Source organism: Nannospalax galili, unplaced genomic scaffold, assembly GCF_000622305.1.
Source record: "Nannospalax galili isolate Female #2095 unplaced genomic scaffold, S.galili_v1.0 scaffold1759, whole genome shotgun sequence".
In the NCBI taxonomy this organism is placed as follows: domain Eukaryota; kingdom Metazoa; phylum Chordata; class Mammalia; order Rodentia; family Spalacidae; genus Nannospalax; species Nannospalax galili.
The window spans coordinates 465,451-482,103 of record NW_008342711.1 but is presented as its reverse complement, the minus strand read 5'-3'; the positions used below and the strand labels follow the sequence as shown (position 1 = coordinate 482,103).

Genomic DNA, 16,653 nt, shown 5'->3' with positions numbered 1-16,653 from the left:
GGCCAGCCTGGTCTACATGGTGAATTCCAGGCCAACCACAGCTACCTAGTGAGATCCTATCTCAAAATACAAAAAAAAAAGAATTTTTGGTTTTTGTTCTCTTTTGGTTTGGCTCTCTTCACAATTCTTGATAATATGTTTATAATGTCTATTGGCTTCTAAAATTTGGACAATATTCTATTAAGTCCCCAAAATGGAATGTGAATTCCCCTCCTGCACACAGCTTCACTCCTTCCTCCTTCACTCTTCTACAGTGGCTAACATCAATATTTCCCTTTTGTTATTGCTTGATTTTGTAGTCTGAAAAATATGCAGACCTCAATTTCATATCTTATCCATTTTTGACAATTATTCCAACTGCCTGCTTTTAAAAACAAGTATGTTAGGGCTATTAGTCACACATTACCCATCAGTGCCCCACATTATTTGTTTCATCTTTCCTTTTATATTATCCGTTTACAGTCTGTTCTGCAGCAATAGCCAGGTCTTCCCTGCTTTGTCTCTCCAGGTTGAAACTTAAATCTGCATTTACATTGTTATGACTACGTAAATTTTTTCAAAATCCAGTTAAGTAGTGAGTCAAGAAAATGCTTCCTTCTTTACAAGTCCAATACCACAATCTTGTGCCTCTCAAAGGAGAGTGTTTCTAGCATTAAGGTCAAATGGAGTTTCTCTTATACCCTATTAGTTGCTTATAACCACATTTTATTTTGTTTTATATTTAAACCACAACTTTCTTGTAGAATTATATACAGACTTTGTGATAGCTTTTATTTTTCCTAAATCATATGTCTTTATGTGCCAGATAATGGTCACGGAGCCGAAGACATAGCAGTGAAAAAGACAGGTGGTAATCCCTGTCCCCCATGGAAATGATTTTAGTAAGGGGAACAGAGAAAATAATCAGATCAAGAAGTAAAATCTGTAACAGGCAAAAATGTGTGAAAAAATGCTATGGAGAAAAATAAAAGCCAGGTGTAGTGGCTCACTCCTTAATTCCAGCACTCAGAAGGCCAACAAAGGAAGATCTGGAGTTTGAGGCCAGCCTGAGCTACAGAGTAAGACTCTGTCTTTCAAAAAAATTGAGACGGGGAAGGGAGAGAGAGAGAGAGGAGAGAGAATGAGAGACAGGGTAAAAGAGCTAGAGAATGCCAGTGAAGGAAAGAGGTAATTTCTATTTTAAATAGGTTGGTCAAGAAGTAACTCAATAAAAAGATAGCATGTGAACAAAAATTTACATAAGGTGAGAGAGCAAAGTGGATGCCTGGGAGAAGAACCTTCCAAGCAGAAAGGTCAGTTCAAGGATCCCAAGGCAGGATCATGCATGGCCCTATTTTTCCACCTCTGACATTTTAGAAGAGGATAAACTCCAGAGTTGCTTGAGTAGTCAAAGGACAAAGAGAACTAATAGACTCTGAGCTCAGAAAGGTAATAAGAGCTTGCTTGCCTAATCAGCTCCATTCACATAAGACCCTATAAGTAGGCGATGGTGGAATCCACCATGGATTTTTAACAGAGAGGAAGAAAAATGTGGATTGAGTTTAAAGGATCTGAAAATGTACTGATGGAAAACAGAAGAGGGGCTGATAAAAGTGGAAGAAGGCTAGTGTGGGAATTGCTGAGGTGATGGAGTTGGATTCACTATTTTCTGGATTCATTGTTCTGACCCCAACTCCAGAGATCTTTCTTTAGCCGTAGGAAATTACTTTCCGATACATTTTTATTTTTATTTTTGTTGACAGGGTCTCAATATGTAGCCCTGGTTAGCCTGACACTCACTTTGGAGACCTGGCTGGCCCTGACTTGCAGGAATCCTCCTGCCTCAGCCTCCCCACTTACAGATATGCACCATCACGCTAAGCGCCTAATACATTTCTTTAAAAGATTTCTTTTCTTCCTTTACTCTGTAACTTTTCTTTAAATGTTGAGCCTGCTAGATTGATCTGTATCTTTTCTTTTTTCATATTTCCTGCTTGTTTTGATTATCTGTTTTGTTGTTGCTGTTTGGTGGGTTGGTTGGGGGTTTTGCCTTATATTCTAAGAGATTTCTTTGATGTTATTTCCTAGTTTTTCGGATGACTTCTTTATTTCCAGCAACTTTTTGTCAGTTTTGAGTTGCCTTTCTTTTCTCTGGTTGTCCCTGTTTTGTAGCATATAGTTCTTGTTTTATGCGTATTTTCTTGAATCATCGAAAATGTTATCATTTTTTCCTGAAGTTCTCTTTTGTTCCTCAAATTTCCAATTTTCTCTAGGTTTAGTTGTTCTATTTGTTTATTTAGTTTATTGCTTCCATGTTACAGTCTTCTTAATTTGCCTGAGGAACCTTTGCTATCTGTTCATCTTTAAGAGCGAGACTGGGTACCTCATGGAGTTTTCTCTGTTGCTTGTATAAACAAAACTTTTCTTTAGCTAGAACTCTCCCCCAAGAGGAATTTTTTGTTGTTCTAGACATGGTCTCACATATCCCAGGCTGTCCTCAAACTTCCTATCTAGCTGAGTATGACCATGAACTTCTGATCCTCCTGCTTCTACCTGCACAGTGCTGAGATTATAGACATGCTCTACCACACCTGGTTTATAGGGCACTAGAGACCCAACTCAAGACTTCATGAATGGTGGGCAAGCACTCTACCAATTGAGCTATATCTCCAGCACCCTCCCATACTGAGGAAATTCCAATGGGAAACTTTGGGTGGGCTTGGAAGAGATGGCAATTGACAAGATTTGCCCATGGCCACAATAAGAATTTGTTGTGCAGTATTAAAGACCATAGGGCAAATTAGAGTGTCTTTGCACCAGTTTATAAAATGTCCTCAGAGGGTTGGTTTTGTTACTGAAGTTAGGTGCTGGAACTCTTGTGAATATGATCTATGTACATGAGATAAGTGGTCTGACACATGCTAATGGTCCCTGTGCAGACCTACTCTTCACTCCATCCTCCACAGGACCTGTAAAACCTTGAGCCCAAAGTACTTCCAGTCTGCATCTCTCTTCCATTCCCATATCTCCAGCAGGACAGAGGGCTTCCCATACTCTTTGGTTGTTGTTCTTAAGACAGTCTCACTGGCATGGCACTTACTAAGCAGCCTAGGCTGGCCTTGTATTCATAATTCTTATGTGTCAGTCAGTCTCCCAAGTGCTGGGATTATAAATGTGTGCCTGACCACATGATTTTTGTTATACCTCATCTGAGCAAGTATTTACCGAATGCTTTTGATATACCAACCATCCCAAAAGTACAAAATCACTTAATGTTCACATTTGTATGAAATGCCGTTATTATCTTCATTTTACACATAAGAAAACTGAGACTTCAGAGAGGTTAGTTGACTTGCTCAATACCACGCAGCTAGTAAGTGGCAGAACTTCGATCAAGCCCAGATGTTCTCAATCCAGATTCTGTAATTTTTTGTCTGTTTTTTTGAGACAGGGTCTCCCTGTAGCCCCAACTGGCCTGGAACTTAACCAGGTTGGCCTAGATCTCACAGAGATTTACCTGCCTCTGTCTCTCACATGCTTGTATTAAAGACATGTGCCACCACGCCTGGTTCCAGCATCTGTTTTTTTGAACCACTGAGTTATATTCTTTTTCATTTCTGCCTCAGTTCATCTTGACCTCTGACTATTCAGGAGAGTGAAAAATCTTGTGTTTGTGGGACCTTACATTGTTGTAGTCCCTCCTGTGTCAAGACTAAAGTCAATAGCAGAAAAGGGCAACACTGGATGTTTGTCTCTCTGGCCCTCTTTAAAGTCTACTACCTTTGTAAGATCAGTACTGAGTGACCTTTCCCTGGTTCCAGTAATTGGGTTCCAGTGGATGTTTATAGGAAAGAAAAACCCCACCCTGAGCCAACATAGCAAACAGACAGACCCAGCACTCTGGTATGTTTAGTTTCCATTCATCTTACGGCTAGATGAAGGGGGAAAAAGGGAGGCATGGAACTGGCCCTTCTCCAGGCAAGATGCCAGCTCCAGCTCTTGGACAATCCTGACTTGTGTAGGCCTCAATGGCATATTCAGAGACTTCTCCACACTTCAGTATGGACCCTCCCTCTCAAGGAAAGGGCTACCTGGAAGTTTAAAAGAGGAGGATTTGAAGACTGGGCTCAGATATCCTGGACGTGAACAACAGACACAGGCCAGAAGTAGCACCACGTCTGAATGGAGGTGCCTCAGCTATGTCAGTTTTTTTCTGACCATTCTCCATTACCTAACACACCAGGGACCCCATGGCCCTGCCTCATCGAGTACCAAGGTCAGTTATGGCATGAGAGGGCAAAGCTCTGGAATTTGTGAAAAAAAAATAGCTCCTTGGGGTGGGGGTATTGGGAGAAAGTTTTTCAGTCTGTTTCTTTAAGGGCTGAGAAAACCAGGCCAGAGAAAAAGGGTGGCTATTTGCTGAGTGCATGTCAGGTGTTGCAGCAATGGTCTTAATTATTATTTCAGCTAGTCATCACAGCATCCCTGTAAGCCAGGCTCTATTATTCCTCCATTAGAGAAAGGAGGAAACAAAGGCTCAGAGGTTAAGACTCAGAGGTTGTACAGTCAGAACTTAGATCTATGTACATCTGATCCCAAATTGCCTCCATTTTTCACTTCTCTGTGCTAAGAACAAACTATATGTATATAACATGTGGGTAGACAGATGGGGAGATTGTGACTACAGGGATGGTAAACAAGAAGTTATCTTACTAATGGATGAGCTCAGTCTCTGAGGTTCACATCCTCAGAGTAATCAGTTAACACATCCATAAGATATGGGAAATAATAATATTTAACTCCCAAGACTGATGTGAGGATTAAATAAGATCATACATACTGAATACTTATCATGCATGCAGTACATGATTGTACTTATTAGGTTCAGTCCTTACACCTGAAATAATAAAGAAGATTAAAAAACCCCTAAATGTCACATTGACTTGTGAGAAAGTAGGGTCCGATGAATACAACCATTCTGTTACATTTTAAAGCCTTACTAAAGTGCTATATTCATTCTAAATGAAATCCATGGACCACCAGCAGAAGCCCTGGGGACCCTTTTACCAATGAGAATCTCAGCCTCTCCCAGACTCTAGAATTGCTAAATCAAAATCTGTATTTTAGCAAAATCTCCTGAGTTTATGTGTGCATTAAAGTTAGAGAATCCCTTGTCTAGAGAAGCTTTAGTTTGTGATCTTCTCTGAGCCTTTGGGTCTGAGACTTGCTAAACTTACTACACTCTCAGGTAGATTCACTAAATGCATAACAGAGGCCATTTTCACTCCTTTGCACCTCAGTTTCTTCACCTCTACCTGGAAGACAGTTTAGGAAGCTTGGGTTCCCAAGTACCAGCCCATCTGGGTCAATAAAGATCTCTTTCTAACTTACCTCTTGTCTTCTCTCTCAGCTGTTGATGACAAGCTATTCCGTATGCTCCACTGTGGTGTCTTGTTATGCCCACACCTTGGTCACCTCTATCCCCTTCAATCCACATACTGAAGCCCATGAAACCATCTTTGATGTGAATCTGCCTCACGTCGCTTTTATCTCCAACTTCACTCTGTAAGTCTACTTCCAAACTCATTGTTTAATTAATTTATGTATATATTCATTCCGTCTTTTGTTTTGTTCTTCTAGTAGAGCAGAGTGGTGGTAAAAAAGGAGTAACAATAGTGAAGCAAGGGTAATCTTGAAGGACCAGCCAAGAGGCTGAGAAGCTAAGGAGAGTCCTACTATACTGGGGTATGGCATGATACAGTGGTGGTGGGACTGAAGAGACCATTGGAGGGAGGAGCGACTTGTTTATGGAGGGAGTAAGTAATATAAATGGTGCATGACTTTTTTCTGTTTTGTTTTGTTAGATAACAGGGCCCTGGTTGAGATGATGAACAAAAGAAGAATAAGTAGATAAAGATTTGTTAGCCCATATAATACTTTAGTAAAAACAACAAGAAGACTTCTGGGGCTAGGGGTGTAGCTCAGATGGTCAAGTTCTTGCCTAGTACACACAAAGCCTGGGATTCAACCCCCAGCAATTCATAAATGGCCTTGGTGGTGCACACCTGTAATACCAGCACTTAGGAGATAAAGGCAGGAAGATCAGAAATTTAAAGTCATCCTCGGCTATTATAGTGAGCTCAAGTTCAAGGCCAGCCTTGGATACCTTAGATCCTGCTTCAAAAGAACAAAATGGTAGAGGGGACTTCTGACTGAGTGAAGACACTCTCATACTTAGTAGATTAGGAAGCCCAGTAAAAATATAATTTCTGCCCTTGCTTAGTCACCCTCACCCCTGTGATTGAAGAGAAGGTCCTTGTACCATAAACAATCTCTATAGCCCTGGAGGCCATATTGTACCATCGAGAACCTGCTGGCTGCACTTTGGAGAGCGGCTAGGCTGGCAGAAGGTGAAGTCAGTATAGGGCAGAGGAACTGAGGCAGTTAAGGAGGGCTTCCTGGCAATAGGATTTCCATACAGGTAAGATTTGAAGGGACCAAGATGTTGGGGACTTAAAAAAAACAAAGACCAAAACCAAAAGCAACCCCCAAACAAAACCCAGGCATCATATGAAGTATAGGGGCTGACCTGAGAGATTCGCAGTCAATTGATGACAAGCTATCAGGCAGAATTTGGATTTTATTTTAACAGGAAAAAATACACCAAAAGGATTTTTTAAAAATTAAGCAAAGCAGGCTGGAGAAAATGTTCCTGGGAAGACTCTGTGGAAAGTATACTGGCTGGAGGCAGCACACACACAGAGGCCCCACTGTGCTGCTGCCAGAGTAGCTCCACCCTAACCACTCCAGCCCCCAGGAGACCTTGAGGCCCAGCCAACTCTGTCCACCCCCACACTAGCGAGCCTAGGCAATACTGTTTCAGCTGCCTTGAAACACTTCTTGCCTGAGTAGTCTCTTCTGCCAGCTGTAGGTCTTCCTTTAGCATTCCTGGAAGCTGCTGCTATCTGTGCCCTAGTTACTCCATTTGTGAAATGGAGACAGTTGTTCTCATCTCCTATAGAGGTGTACTAATGTTCTCTAGGACACCAAACTCTCACAGCTCAAAGGCTAGTTCTGATCCCATCCATCTCTTCCCATTTTGAGACTTATCCATCATTCCACATTCACCATGGCAGAGCCCTTACTGCAATATAAGCTCACTGAGTTTTAAGTTCAAAGTCCTGTATTCTCTAGCCTTCTTTCTACATCTCCCTTCTCTTTGATCCACTGTTCTGTGAAACATACTCTCCTTCTCTTACTGTTACTCTGGGCTACCCATTATGAAATAACTGAGTGTTTACTGTGTGCCAGGCCAAATTCCTGATGCAAGTAGCAAATCAGACAGATGAAACCTTTGACTTCAAGGAGCTCATAGTCTCCCAGAGAAGATAAGACATGGAAAACATAAACAAATATGCATCAGTTTGTCCATTAGAAGTGTTACAAAAAATAGAGAATAGAGCGAGAGAGAGAGAGAGAGAGAGAGGAGATTGAGTGGAAGGTTCCAGTTAATAGTGATCAAGATGTGTTTCTGAGGAAGTGGCATTAAGGACCTGACAAGAGATGATGTGAAGACTTGTGAAGATCTGGAAGAAGAACATTCTAGACAAAGTGAAGAGTAATTACAAAGGTTCTGAGACAAGAGTATACTGTAAAAGTTGAAAAAAAGCAAGGAATGCTATATACAATAGTTAAAAGTACAAACAAACTTAGGGTCCAATTAATGAATGACTAAAGAAAATTTGATGCCCAAATGCACCATTAAAAAGAATGAAGTCTTGTGACTCTGACAACATAGATGGGCTAGGCATGTTGGCCCACGACTGTGAGCTCAGCAGTTTGATGGCTGTAGACAGAAGATAGGGAGCTCAAGACCAGCCTAGATCACACAGCAAAACCCTGTCTCAAATTTTTTTTAAAATTCTGTTTGTGTGGGATATGGCAACTTATGCCCATAATACCAACATTTGGAAAGCTGAGGCTGGAAAATTGGGAGTTTGAGGGTAGCCTGTGCTAGAGCAAGACCCTGTCTCACAAACAAAAACAACAAGGGCCCAGAGTGGAGAAAAGGAAATGGGCGGTGGGCCAGCCAGCCCTAGCCTGGGAGCTGTTGGCAACTAATTACTGCTGGGTAAGTGTAGATATTCCTTAAGATATCTAGATTGACTAGACTCCAGTGAATGAACTTGCACTGAAGGACATCAGGGTGCAAATGCTTGACTGGATAGGACTTAACACATATGATAGAATGCATGATGTCCCGTGGGGGGGGGGCGGCATGAGGACATGGATGGGGGAGGACATCTAAATTTGATTAAGGCCATTGTATGAAATGTATAAAATCTCAATAAAAATATTTTTAAAAACAAAAACAAAGTTCTCACCCTCCCTCCCCTAATGGATGGAACTGGAGATCATTAGGTTATATGAAGTATGTCATCACAGTATGGCAAATACCATATGATCTCACTACTATCTGGAATTTTAAATGTTAATTCCATAGAATTTTAGAGTGGCATGATGACTTCCAAAGACTGGTAGGGATAAGGGTTGTAGAGAACTAGAGCATTCCAGTTACAGATAGGAGCAATAAGCTCTAGGGTAATGTAGCATAATATAGGTAATAATTACATACCATACTTAAAAAACTGTAAGAAAGAGATCTGAAATTTTTCATCATAAAGAAATAATAAAGCCCAGCATGGATGGGAGAGGTAGGCAAGAAGCCCCAGCCGCAGCTGAGGATCCATTGGCAATTTACAGATGCTGGGAGAGAGAAAGTCACTTTTCCTTACTAGTGTGATGACTTGGTACATTGACGGGACTCCAAGGGATAGATTCACCGTTACAAATTAGACTCAATGGGTCTTTAAGAAAAGATGAATAATAACAGAGGACATGAAGTCAGTGGGGGGGTAGTAAAATGTGGATGGGAAGGGGGAGGGAGTCTAAATATGATCAAAATACGGTGTATGAAATTCTCTAATCAATAAAAATATTTTAAGAAGAGAAACGATAAATGCTTGAGTGTATAAATGGTTAACCTGATTTAAACATTACATAACGTATACATGTATCACATGGCTATCAAACATTAGATAGCCATTAGTATGTAAACTTTTATGGGGTTTTTATGTGTGCATGTTTGTGTCCACGTGCACAGGCATGTGCATGTGTGCGGAGTTCAGAGGTCAACTTCAGGTGTTGTTCCTCAGACACCATCCACATTTTTTTGTGAGACAGCATCACTCACTGATCTGGAACTTGCCAGCAAGACTGACTGGCTAGCCAGTGAGCCCCAGGGATCCATGTATCTCCACCTTCTCAATGCTGGGACTCCAGGATTTTAATTTTATTTTTAAAATACTCATGACAAAAAAGGGGCAAGAATATTAAGTTCAAAACCATTCTGAGCTACATAGTAAGCCGTGCTCTTAGAAAATAAAGGAAAAGAAGATAGGAAGGTGATGCTACACGTACATACAGAGTGAGTTCAAAACCAGCCTAAAGTACAATGAGATCCCTGACCCCAAGAAACAGACCCACACCTATGGGCACTTGGAAAACACAGATTAGATTTGATAGGCCTTTAAAAAGATAATAATAAAGGACATGGGGGTGACAAGTAAGATGGAAGTGGAAAGGGGGAACGGAAAAGTAAAGTAAATAGCAATAAAGTCAGCATGACAAGAGCAAGATGAGAGGCAGCAAGAGTAGGAGGTGATGGGGTTGGAGAGGTAGCAGTAAACTAGCTTGTGTAGAACCACAGGGGGCCTAGTGAAGAGTTTTGTTTATTTGCAGTTGAGATGGAAGCTACAGACAGTTTTGAGCAGAGGAAATAAAATGTCTTTATTTAAGATAAACAGAATACTTCTGACTGCTTTGAGAACAGTCTACAAGGAGTAAGGATTTAAAGAGGGAGACCAGTTAGTAGGTTATTGTGTTTACTCAAGAAAAAAAAAATATTGGTAGTTTGGACCAGGGCAATAATTGTAGAAGTAGTGAAAAGTGGTCAAATTGTAGATGTATTATAAAGATAGAGTCAAATTCCCTGATGGCCTAGATGTGGAGTATAAAAGGAAGAGGGGGGTAGTAAAATGTGGGTGGGGAGGGGGAAGGAGTCTGAATATGATCAAAATACAGTGCATGTTAAGTCAAACATAACACTAAAGTTTTTATCGTAACAACTATTTCCTGAGATGAGGAGGAACAGACTTGGGAGTGGGGAGATGTTAGGGGCTCAGTTTGGGATATGTTAAGCTTGAGGTGCCTATTGAACATTTTAGTGGAATTATCAAACGAGCAGTTTGACGAATGGCTCTGGAGTTCAGGAGTGCAGATATACTCTAAAGAAACAGATTTGGGAGTCTTCTGTGTATTAATAATTTTTAAGGTCACAGGCCTTGATTACATCACCTAAAGAGTGAATCTAGAAAGAAGAGAAAAGGTGAGTAGATGGGAGAGAAGGAAGGGAGGGTCAAGAACAGAGCTTCCAGAGTGTTCCAGAGATTTAGAGATCATAAGGAGAAGGAGCCCGAGAAGGTAAGATCAGTGAGGATGGTTTACCATACCCTCTCTGTTTTTCAGACCCAGTTCCAAGGCCATCTCCTATAAATTTTTTAACACTTTTTTGTCTTTCTTGGAGAAATGGGGGAAATAGGGATGTTTGTTTGTAATTCATCAGTCTCTGAGCTCCCTACTAACAAGGGTCCCTCCCAAGTTCAGTCCAGAAGCCTTTGTAGTAATTTGTACATCCCTGACAATTTTTACCACCTATACCACACCATTTACAATATTACCTGTGTTTTCTTTTAAAAAGATAGTTTTCAGATTGTTTGTCATATCCCAAGCAACAGAATCCATAAGCTAATGGGTTCAGTGTAGCATGAGTGTGTGTGTGTGTGTGTGTGTGTGTGTGTGTGTGTGTGTGTGTAATATTTGAGACAGGGGGCTGAAGAGATGGCTTGGCAGTTAAGAGCAATTGACACTCTTGCAGAAGACCTAAGTTCAGTTCCCAGCACCTACATGGCAAGTCACAAATGTCTGTAACTCCAATTTTGTGGGTTCTGACACCCTCTTCTGGCCTATGTAGACACTGCATGCATTGGTGCACATACATGCAGGCAAAATGCTCATATACATAAAATAAAATAAATACATCTTAAAATAAAACTGGAGACAGAGTCTTAATAAGTTTCCAAGATTGGCCTGAAATTCACTATATACCCCAGACTGACCTCAAATTAGTGATTCTGCTGTCTCAGCCTCTTGAGTTTACAGGCCTACCACCATGCCTAGCTTGATGTGTTTTATTTAAAAGTAAATGTTGTACCCAGGCATGGTGGCACACGCTTTTAATCCCAGCACTTGAGAAGAAGAGGCAGGTGGATCTCTGTGAGATCAAAGCCAGTCTGGTGTACATAGTGAGTTTCAGGCTAGCTGGGGCTACAGAGAGACCCTGTCTCAAAAATACCAAAAAAATGTTGTAGTAAATACATAAAAATTATAATAAAATGTTCAGCTACGTTATACCTAAAAAGATTTTTGTGTATCAAAAGGCAAACATTATTTATTCAATACATTGAGAAACACAAAAATCCAACACTGGCTCTACCGCACGCTCTATGATCTTGTCTTTTCCCATCTGACAAATAGATACTAGAACATGTTTTATCTCTTTTGCTCTACTCAATTCTTCCTGCTCAATTTTGAGTATAATGTTATTTTGCTCTTTCCTTTTTCCATCCCCTCCATTTCCTCCTCTTTCTTTGTATTTATGTTTTGAGCATCTTTTTTGTTCCTTCTCTGTCTCTGTTTTCCCTTCTTTTTCCTGCCCCATCAGGACCATCAACAATAAAGTCTGTGTTTCAGAAATAAAGGAGAAGCACCAGGCAAAGAAAATCTATGAAGAAGCCTATCATCAAGGAAAGATAGATGCTCATGTAGGCATCAGGTAAGACTCTATCTAGTCTGAAATATGATTAAGTCATCTTAGCTATGTGATGAGGACAGATATACCTTCTCTCTGGGCCTCATTCTCTACTTCTTGAAAATGAAGTTAGTTGAAGATAGCACTTCAACCAGTTATTCATAGTTATTACTACTTCATAGGATTACATAAAGATTATGGGAATCAGCACAAAGCCCATAACAGTAGATTTTCAATAAGTGGGCATTTACTTCCCCGTTTTTTAGTTTTCTTCTGCTAGGAAAATGTAGCTTGCTTAAGAATTGGTACCATCTGGGAAGGTTGTGTACAAATGAGATTGTTTTACTTTTTACCTATTTTTATTTTTAATGTATTTTTATTCTTTGAGACTATTGTGCATGCATACAATGTATTTTATCAATTGAGAATATTATGCACTTATACAATATCCATCCCCTATGCCCTCTCTAACTACCCATACATCTCCTCAACACATCTACCTCCCAGTGTCATGTCCTCTTCTTTTTTTATATAATGCTCTGAGTCCAATTACTGATGCTCATATGTGAATGGGTATGGGGACCATCCACTGGAACATAGGCAACCTACCAGTGGTCATATCTTCAAAGAAAGATGACTCTCCCTCCACCAGCAGCCTCAACTATCTCCTTAGCTCCCTCATTCAAGGTGGAATGTTGACTGTCTTGATCTTTTGCAGATAACCACAGTTCCTGTGAGTTCATGAGCATAGTGGACATGTCATGTTCAGAGGACAGAATTTAATAGCAATTCTTCTCATCCTCTGACTCTTACATTCTTTCTGCCCCCTCTTCTGTGATGTTCCCTGAGCCTTGGGCTTGGGGGATTAACACAGATATCCTCTTTAGGGCTAAACACTCAGAGTCACTTATTCTGAGCACTTTAACCAGTTATTAGTCTTTGCATTAACTGCTTTCCACTACAAAAAAGGAGCTTCTGTAATCTAAGTTGAAAGCAGCACTAATTTATGGGCATAAATATAAATATTAGAAGGCAGTTTGATAATATGATTGACTGGATAGCTTCAGTTGTCAACCTGACACACATGGGAAGAGGGAACCTTGATTGGGGAGTTTCCTCTATCAGACTGGCCTGTGGGTATGTCTGTGAGGTATTTTCTTGATTATTCAGTGATGTGCCCAGTGCAGTGTTGGTGGTGCCATGCCTGGGCAGGTGATCTTGGGTTTTATAATAGAACAGATTGAACACAGACCAGAGTAGCAATCCAGTTAGCAGTATTCCTTCATGGCCTGTGCATCAGTTCTTGCCTCCAGGTTCCTGCTTGAGCTTCTGTCCTGGCTTCCCTTGATGAAGGACTGTACTGTAAACTGAAATAAACCTTTTCCCCCCTAAGTTGGTTTTGGTCAGTGTTTTATTACAGCATTTTATCATATCAATAGAAAGCTAACTAAAACAGTGACCATTTAGTAAGACAGGTTTTGAACAGATTTACAGTGCCAGGCATGAATTCCTTTCTGTGCATCAGGCCTCAAATCCAATCTGAGACCAGTTGGTTATCTCATAATAGTCATGCCACTACTGCATCATTAGGCACATCTTGCCTGGCAGATTGATATTATAGCATACAAGATTCATGGCTGGGTAAGACTGCTCATGACTTTTCTCCCCTGGCAACCTGCATAACACCTTCTGGCACTATGAAAACTAGCCAGTAGGAGGAAGTTTTCCAGTCAGTTTGAGCTTGAATTCTCTATTTTAGTAATAGGGTCTTACCATCTAGCTACAATGGGAAACCAAGAGAAACGGCAGTGTTTTTTTGGGGGGGGAATATCCAGGGCCTCCCTGACCAATAGCTAATAGGGAAGAATCCCACACCTGGCACTGGGATTTTTATTGGCTTCTAGGAGTACTATTGTCCACCCATGCAGAATACCTCCATTCAAATGCCTTTAAAAATATTCATTCATGGGGGCTGGAGAGATGACTCAGTGGTTAAGAACACTGGTTGTTCTTGCAGAAGACCCAGGTTCGAATCCCAGCTAACACATGACACGTGTTATGACACATGACAGCTAACAACTGTCTGTAACTCCAGTTCCAGGGTATCCAACGGCCTCTTCTGTCCTCACGGACATTGTATGACATGGGTGCACTTATCTATATGCAGGCAATACACTGCTACACATAAAATAAAAATAATAAAATATTTTAAATTTTTTAAAAAATTCATTCCTTTTTTTGTTTCGTTTTGTTTAGTTTTAAAGCAGTGTCTCCCTGTAGCCCCATCTGGTCTACTCTCTATGTAAACCAAGCTGGCCTCAATCTCACAGAGCTCTACCTGCCTCTGCCTCCTGAGTGGTGGGATCAAAGGCATGTGTCACCACACCTGGCTAAACTCTTTTTTCTTTAATTATAAATTTAACTAGCTTACAAAGTAGTGGGTCTCCATAAGGCTTTTTCATACATCCTTGGTTTTGGTTAATCCACACCCACCTCCTTCTCTCCCCCATACTTCCACCCTGATCACCACTTAAACCTTTGAACTCCAGTATCCCTCACTGTTATTTCATATCATGCATGTTTTACTCTTCCCTTGCCCCATTAAGGACTCTTCCCCTATCCCTCTCATGGGCCCTTTCTGGCTTCCTGACTATGACAGACATTCCAAGCTAAGTGTAGAAATCTAAAAATTCAAAGCTAGGATTCACATATAAAAGAGAAAATATGGTGTTTGTCTTTCTCAGTCTGAGTTAATACGTAAGATTTCTCTAAAAAAATTACTCCTACTTCCTAGCTGACTTCCATTCATGTGGCATAAATACTATCTTTTTTATGGTTTCCTCTTAGATTCTAAGAGAGCTTCATCCTACAGAAAAACTTTAGATACGGCTACTAAAAATTGAGTCATTTTGATATAAACAAGTTCAATTTAGCATATGAGGCTGGACAGGTTTGAGGGAAGAGTATTTAAAAGGGGCAAGGCATTGTGTTTATCTTTTTGTAGAACAAAGTACCAGCCCCCAATTGTCCAGTTTTCAATTCATGTTTTAACTAAGTTTACTTAAGGGAGAGCCACCTTTGATATAATATCTCGGGTAGAATGTTCAGGAGTGGAAATAAGGGATAGAGAAAAGATGATGAATAGATGACTGGGTAATTGACTGTGGCCCGGAAACTTAAGAGACAGAAGCTTGGTCAAGTCCACTGGGATAAGGGTGAAGTTCAGCAAAATCATGCCACCTAATAGCTCCACTGTTCTGAAGGAAATCTAATGCCCTTCCCATCCATTTCTGCTTCTTGCCCAGGGATCAGGAATCAGAAAAACTCCGAATCTCCACTAGCCTGGCATCAGGGACAAAGGTAACTTTTTCTCTGGCCTGTGAGGAACTACTGCAGTGAAATTAGGGCCAGTACCAGCTGGTGGTAAGCCTGAGGCCTGAACAACTGGTGAGGAAGGTAAATATAGAAATCACTGTGTCTGAAAGGAAGGCATCGCTTATGTGCACATACCTCCACTAAGGACCAGCTGAGTACACACCAAAGACAACACAAGTATGTGGGCAGCACTCTAAGATATCGCCATTCCTGAAGGGGAAACTTGCCAATCTGTGGGACACTACTCTAATGATGCATCTGTCTATGCTCTCTGCCAATTTCCTTCCCAAATCAGAGAGAGAGGAGGGTTTGCTAAAAGTTGAAGATATGTGGGATCCAACATCTGTGTAGTCCTTGAAGGCAAGGTGAACTTGGCATGATAGAAACTTCCTAAATTATAAATTACAATCATTACAAAGGATTCATGTTAGGGAAGAGGGATGAGATAATAAAATTCACACTGATAATGTTGAGGACTTTATAACTCATGTCAGATGAGTTCAACTTTCTCCTGGAAACCCCACAGAGAGGAGAGGGGATGCAGGCAGGGAAGAACAGGCCACCCAAGAGAGGTGCAGCTGGACTATCAGGCTTACTTGCTAGCCACATCTGTAGAATTATGAGAGGCTGCAGCACACTCACTGTATAATAGTCCAGAAACACAGAAACCTGGACCTCACCATTTCTGGAGTCTGGTTCAGTTGGTTGGGATGATAAGTCTTCATGTTTCACCAGTCCAGGGTGAACTGAACGGCCAACAAGGCTGGAGGACAACTGACCCAGTCTTAATAGCTCAGCAGGAGACAGGAGAGGTGGGTCAGCAGTTAAGAGCACAAGCTGCCCTTGAGGACCTGAGTTCAGTTCCCGGCACCCATATGGTGACTAACAACCTTATGTAACTCCAGTTACAGGGAAATCTGATGCCCTCTTCTGACATCTGTGGGCATTGCACGACATTGGTGTACCTATATACATGCAGGCAATACACTCATACACAAAAATAATAAATAAATAATTTTTTTAAAAAGAGCTCACAGGTAATGTTTATCACCTCTACTATTTAACATGAAGTAAATTTTAATGCTTCCTCCTCAAATATGTCTTCTTTTTAAGTTTATTGATTTTTTTTGTGTGTATGTCATACAGAACATCTCACACAATCTTATTCATCTATATATCCACTTCCCAAATGGCACCCTCCCATAGCCTTCCCCCTCCCACACACTGGAGCCCACATACTCTGTCATCCCTGTTACTGTCCACTGTGTTGTCGGGGCCTCCAGCCATTCCCTCGTGCTTGTCCGTCTGCTGAATCTAGTCAGCCTATCTAGAGAGCCTTGTTTTAGGAAGATCAGCTGTTCCTCATCTAG

General features: G+C 41.0%; 1 protein-coding gene across 1 annotated transcript in view; it reads left to right on the top strand.

Annotated features, from left to right (window-relative positions):
* The first annotated feature begins 1,148 nt into the window (after positions 1-1,148).
* Itih6 (inter-alpha-trypsin inhibitor heavy chain family member 6) overlaps positions 1,149-16,653 on the top strand; it is a 59,000-nt gene continuing 43,495 nt past the window's right edge. The window contains 6 exon segments of the mRNA XM_017799555.1: positions 1,149-1,167; positions 4,002-4,255; positions 5,390-5,544; positions 11,822-11,932; positions 15,214-15,392; positions 15,395-15,460. Of these exon segments, the coding sequence (XP_017655044.1) occupies positions 1,149-1,167; positions 4,002-4,255; positions 5,390-5,544; positions 11,822-11,932; positions 15,214-15,392; positions 15,395-15,460 (784 nt within the window).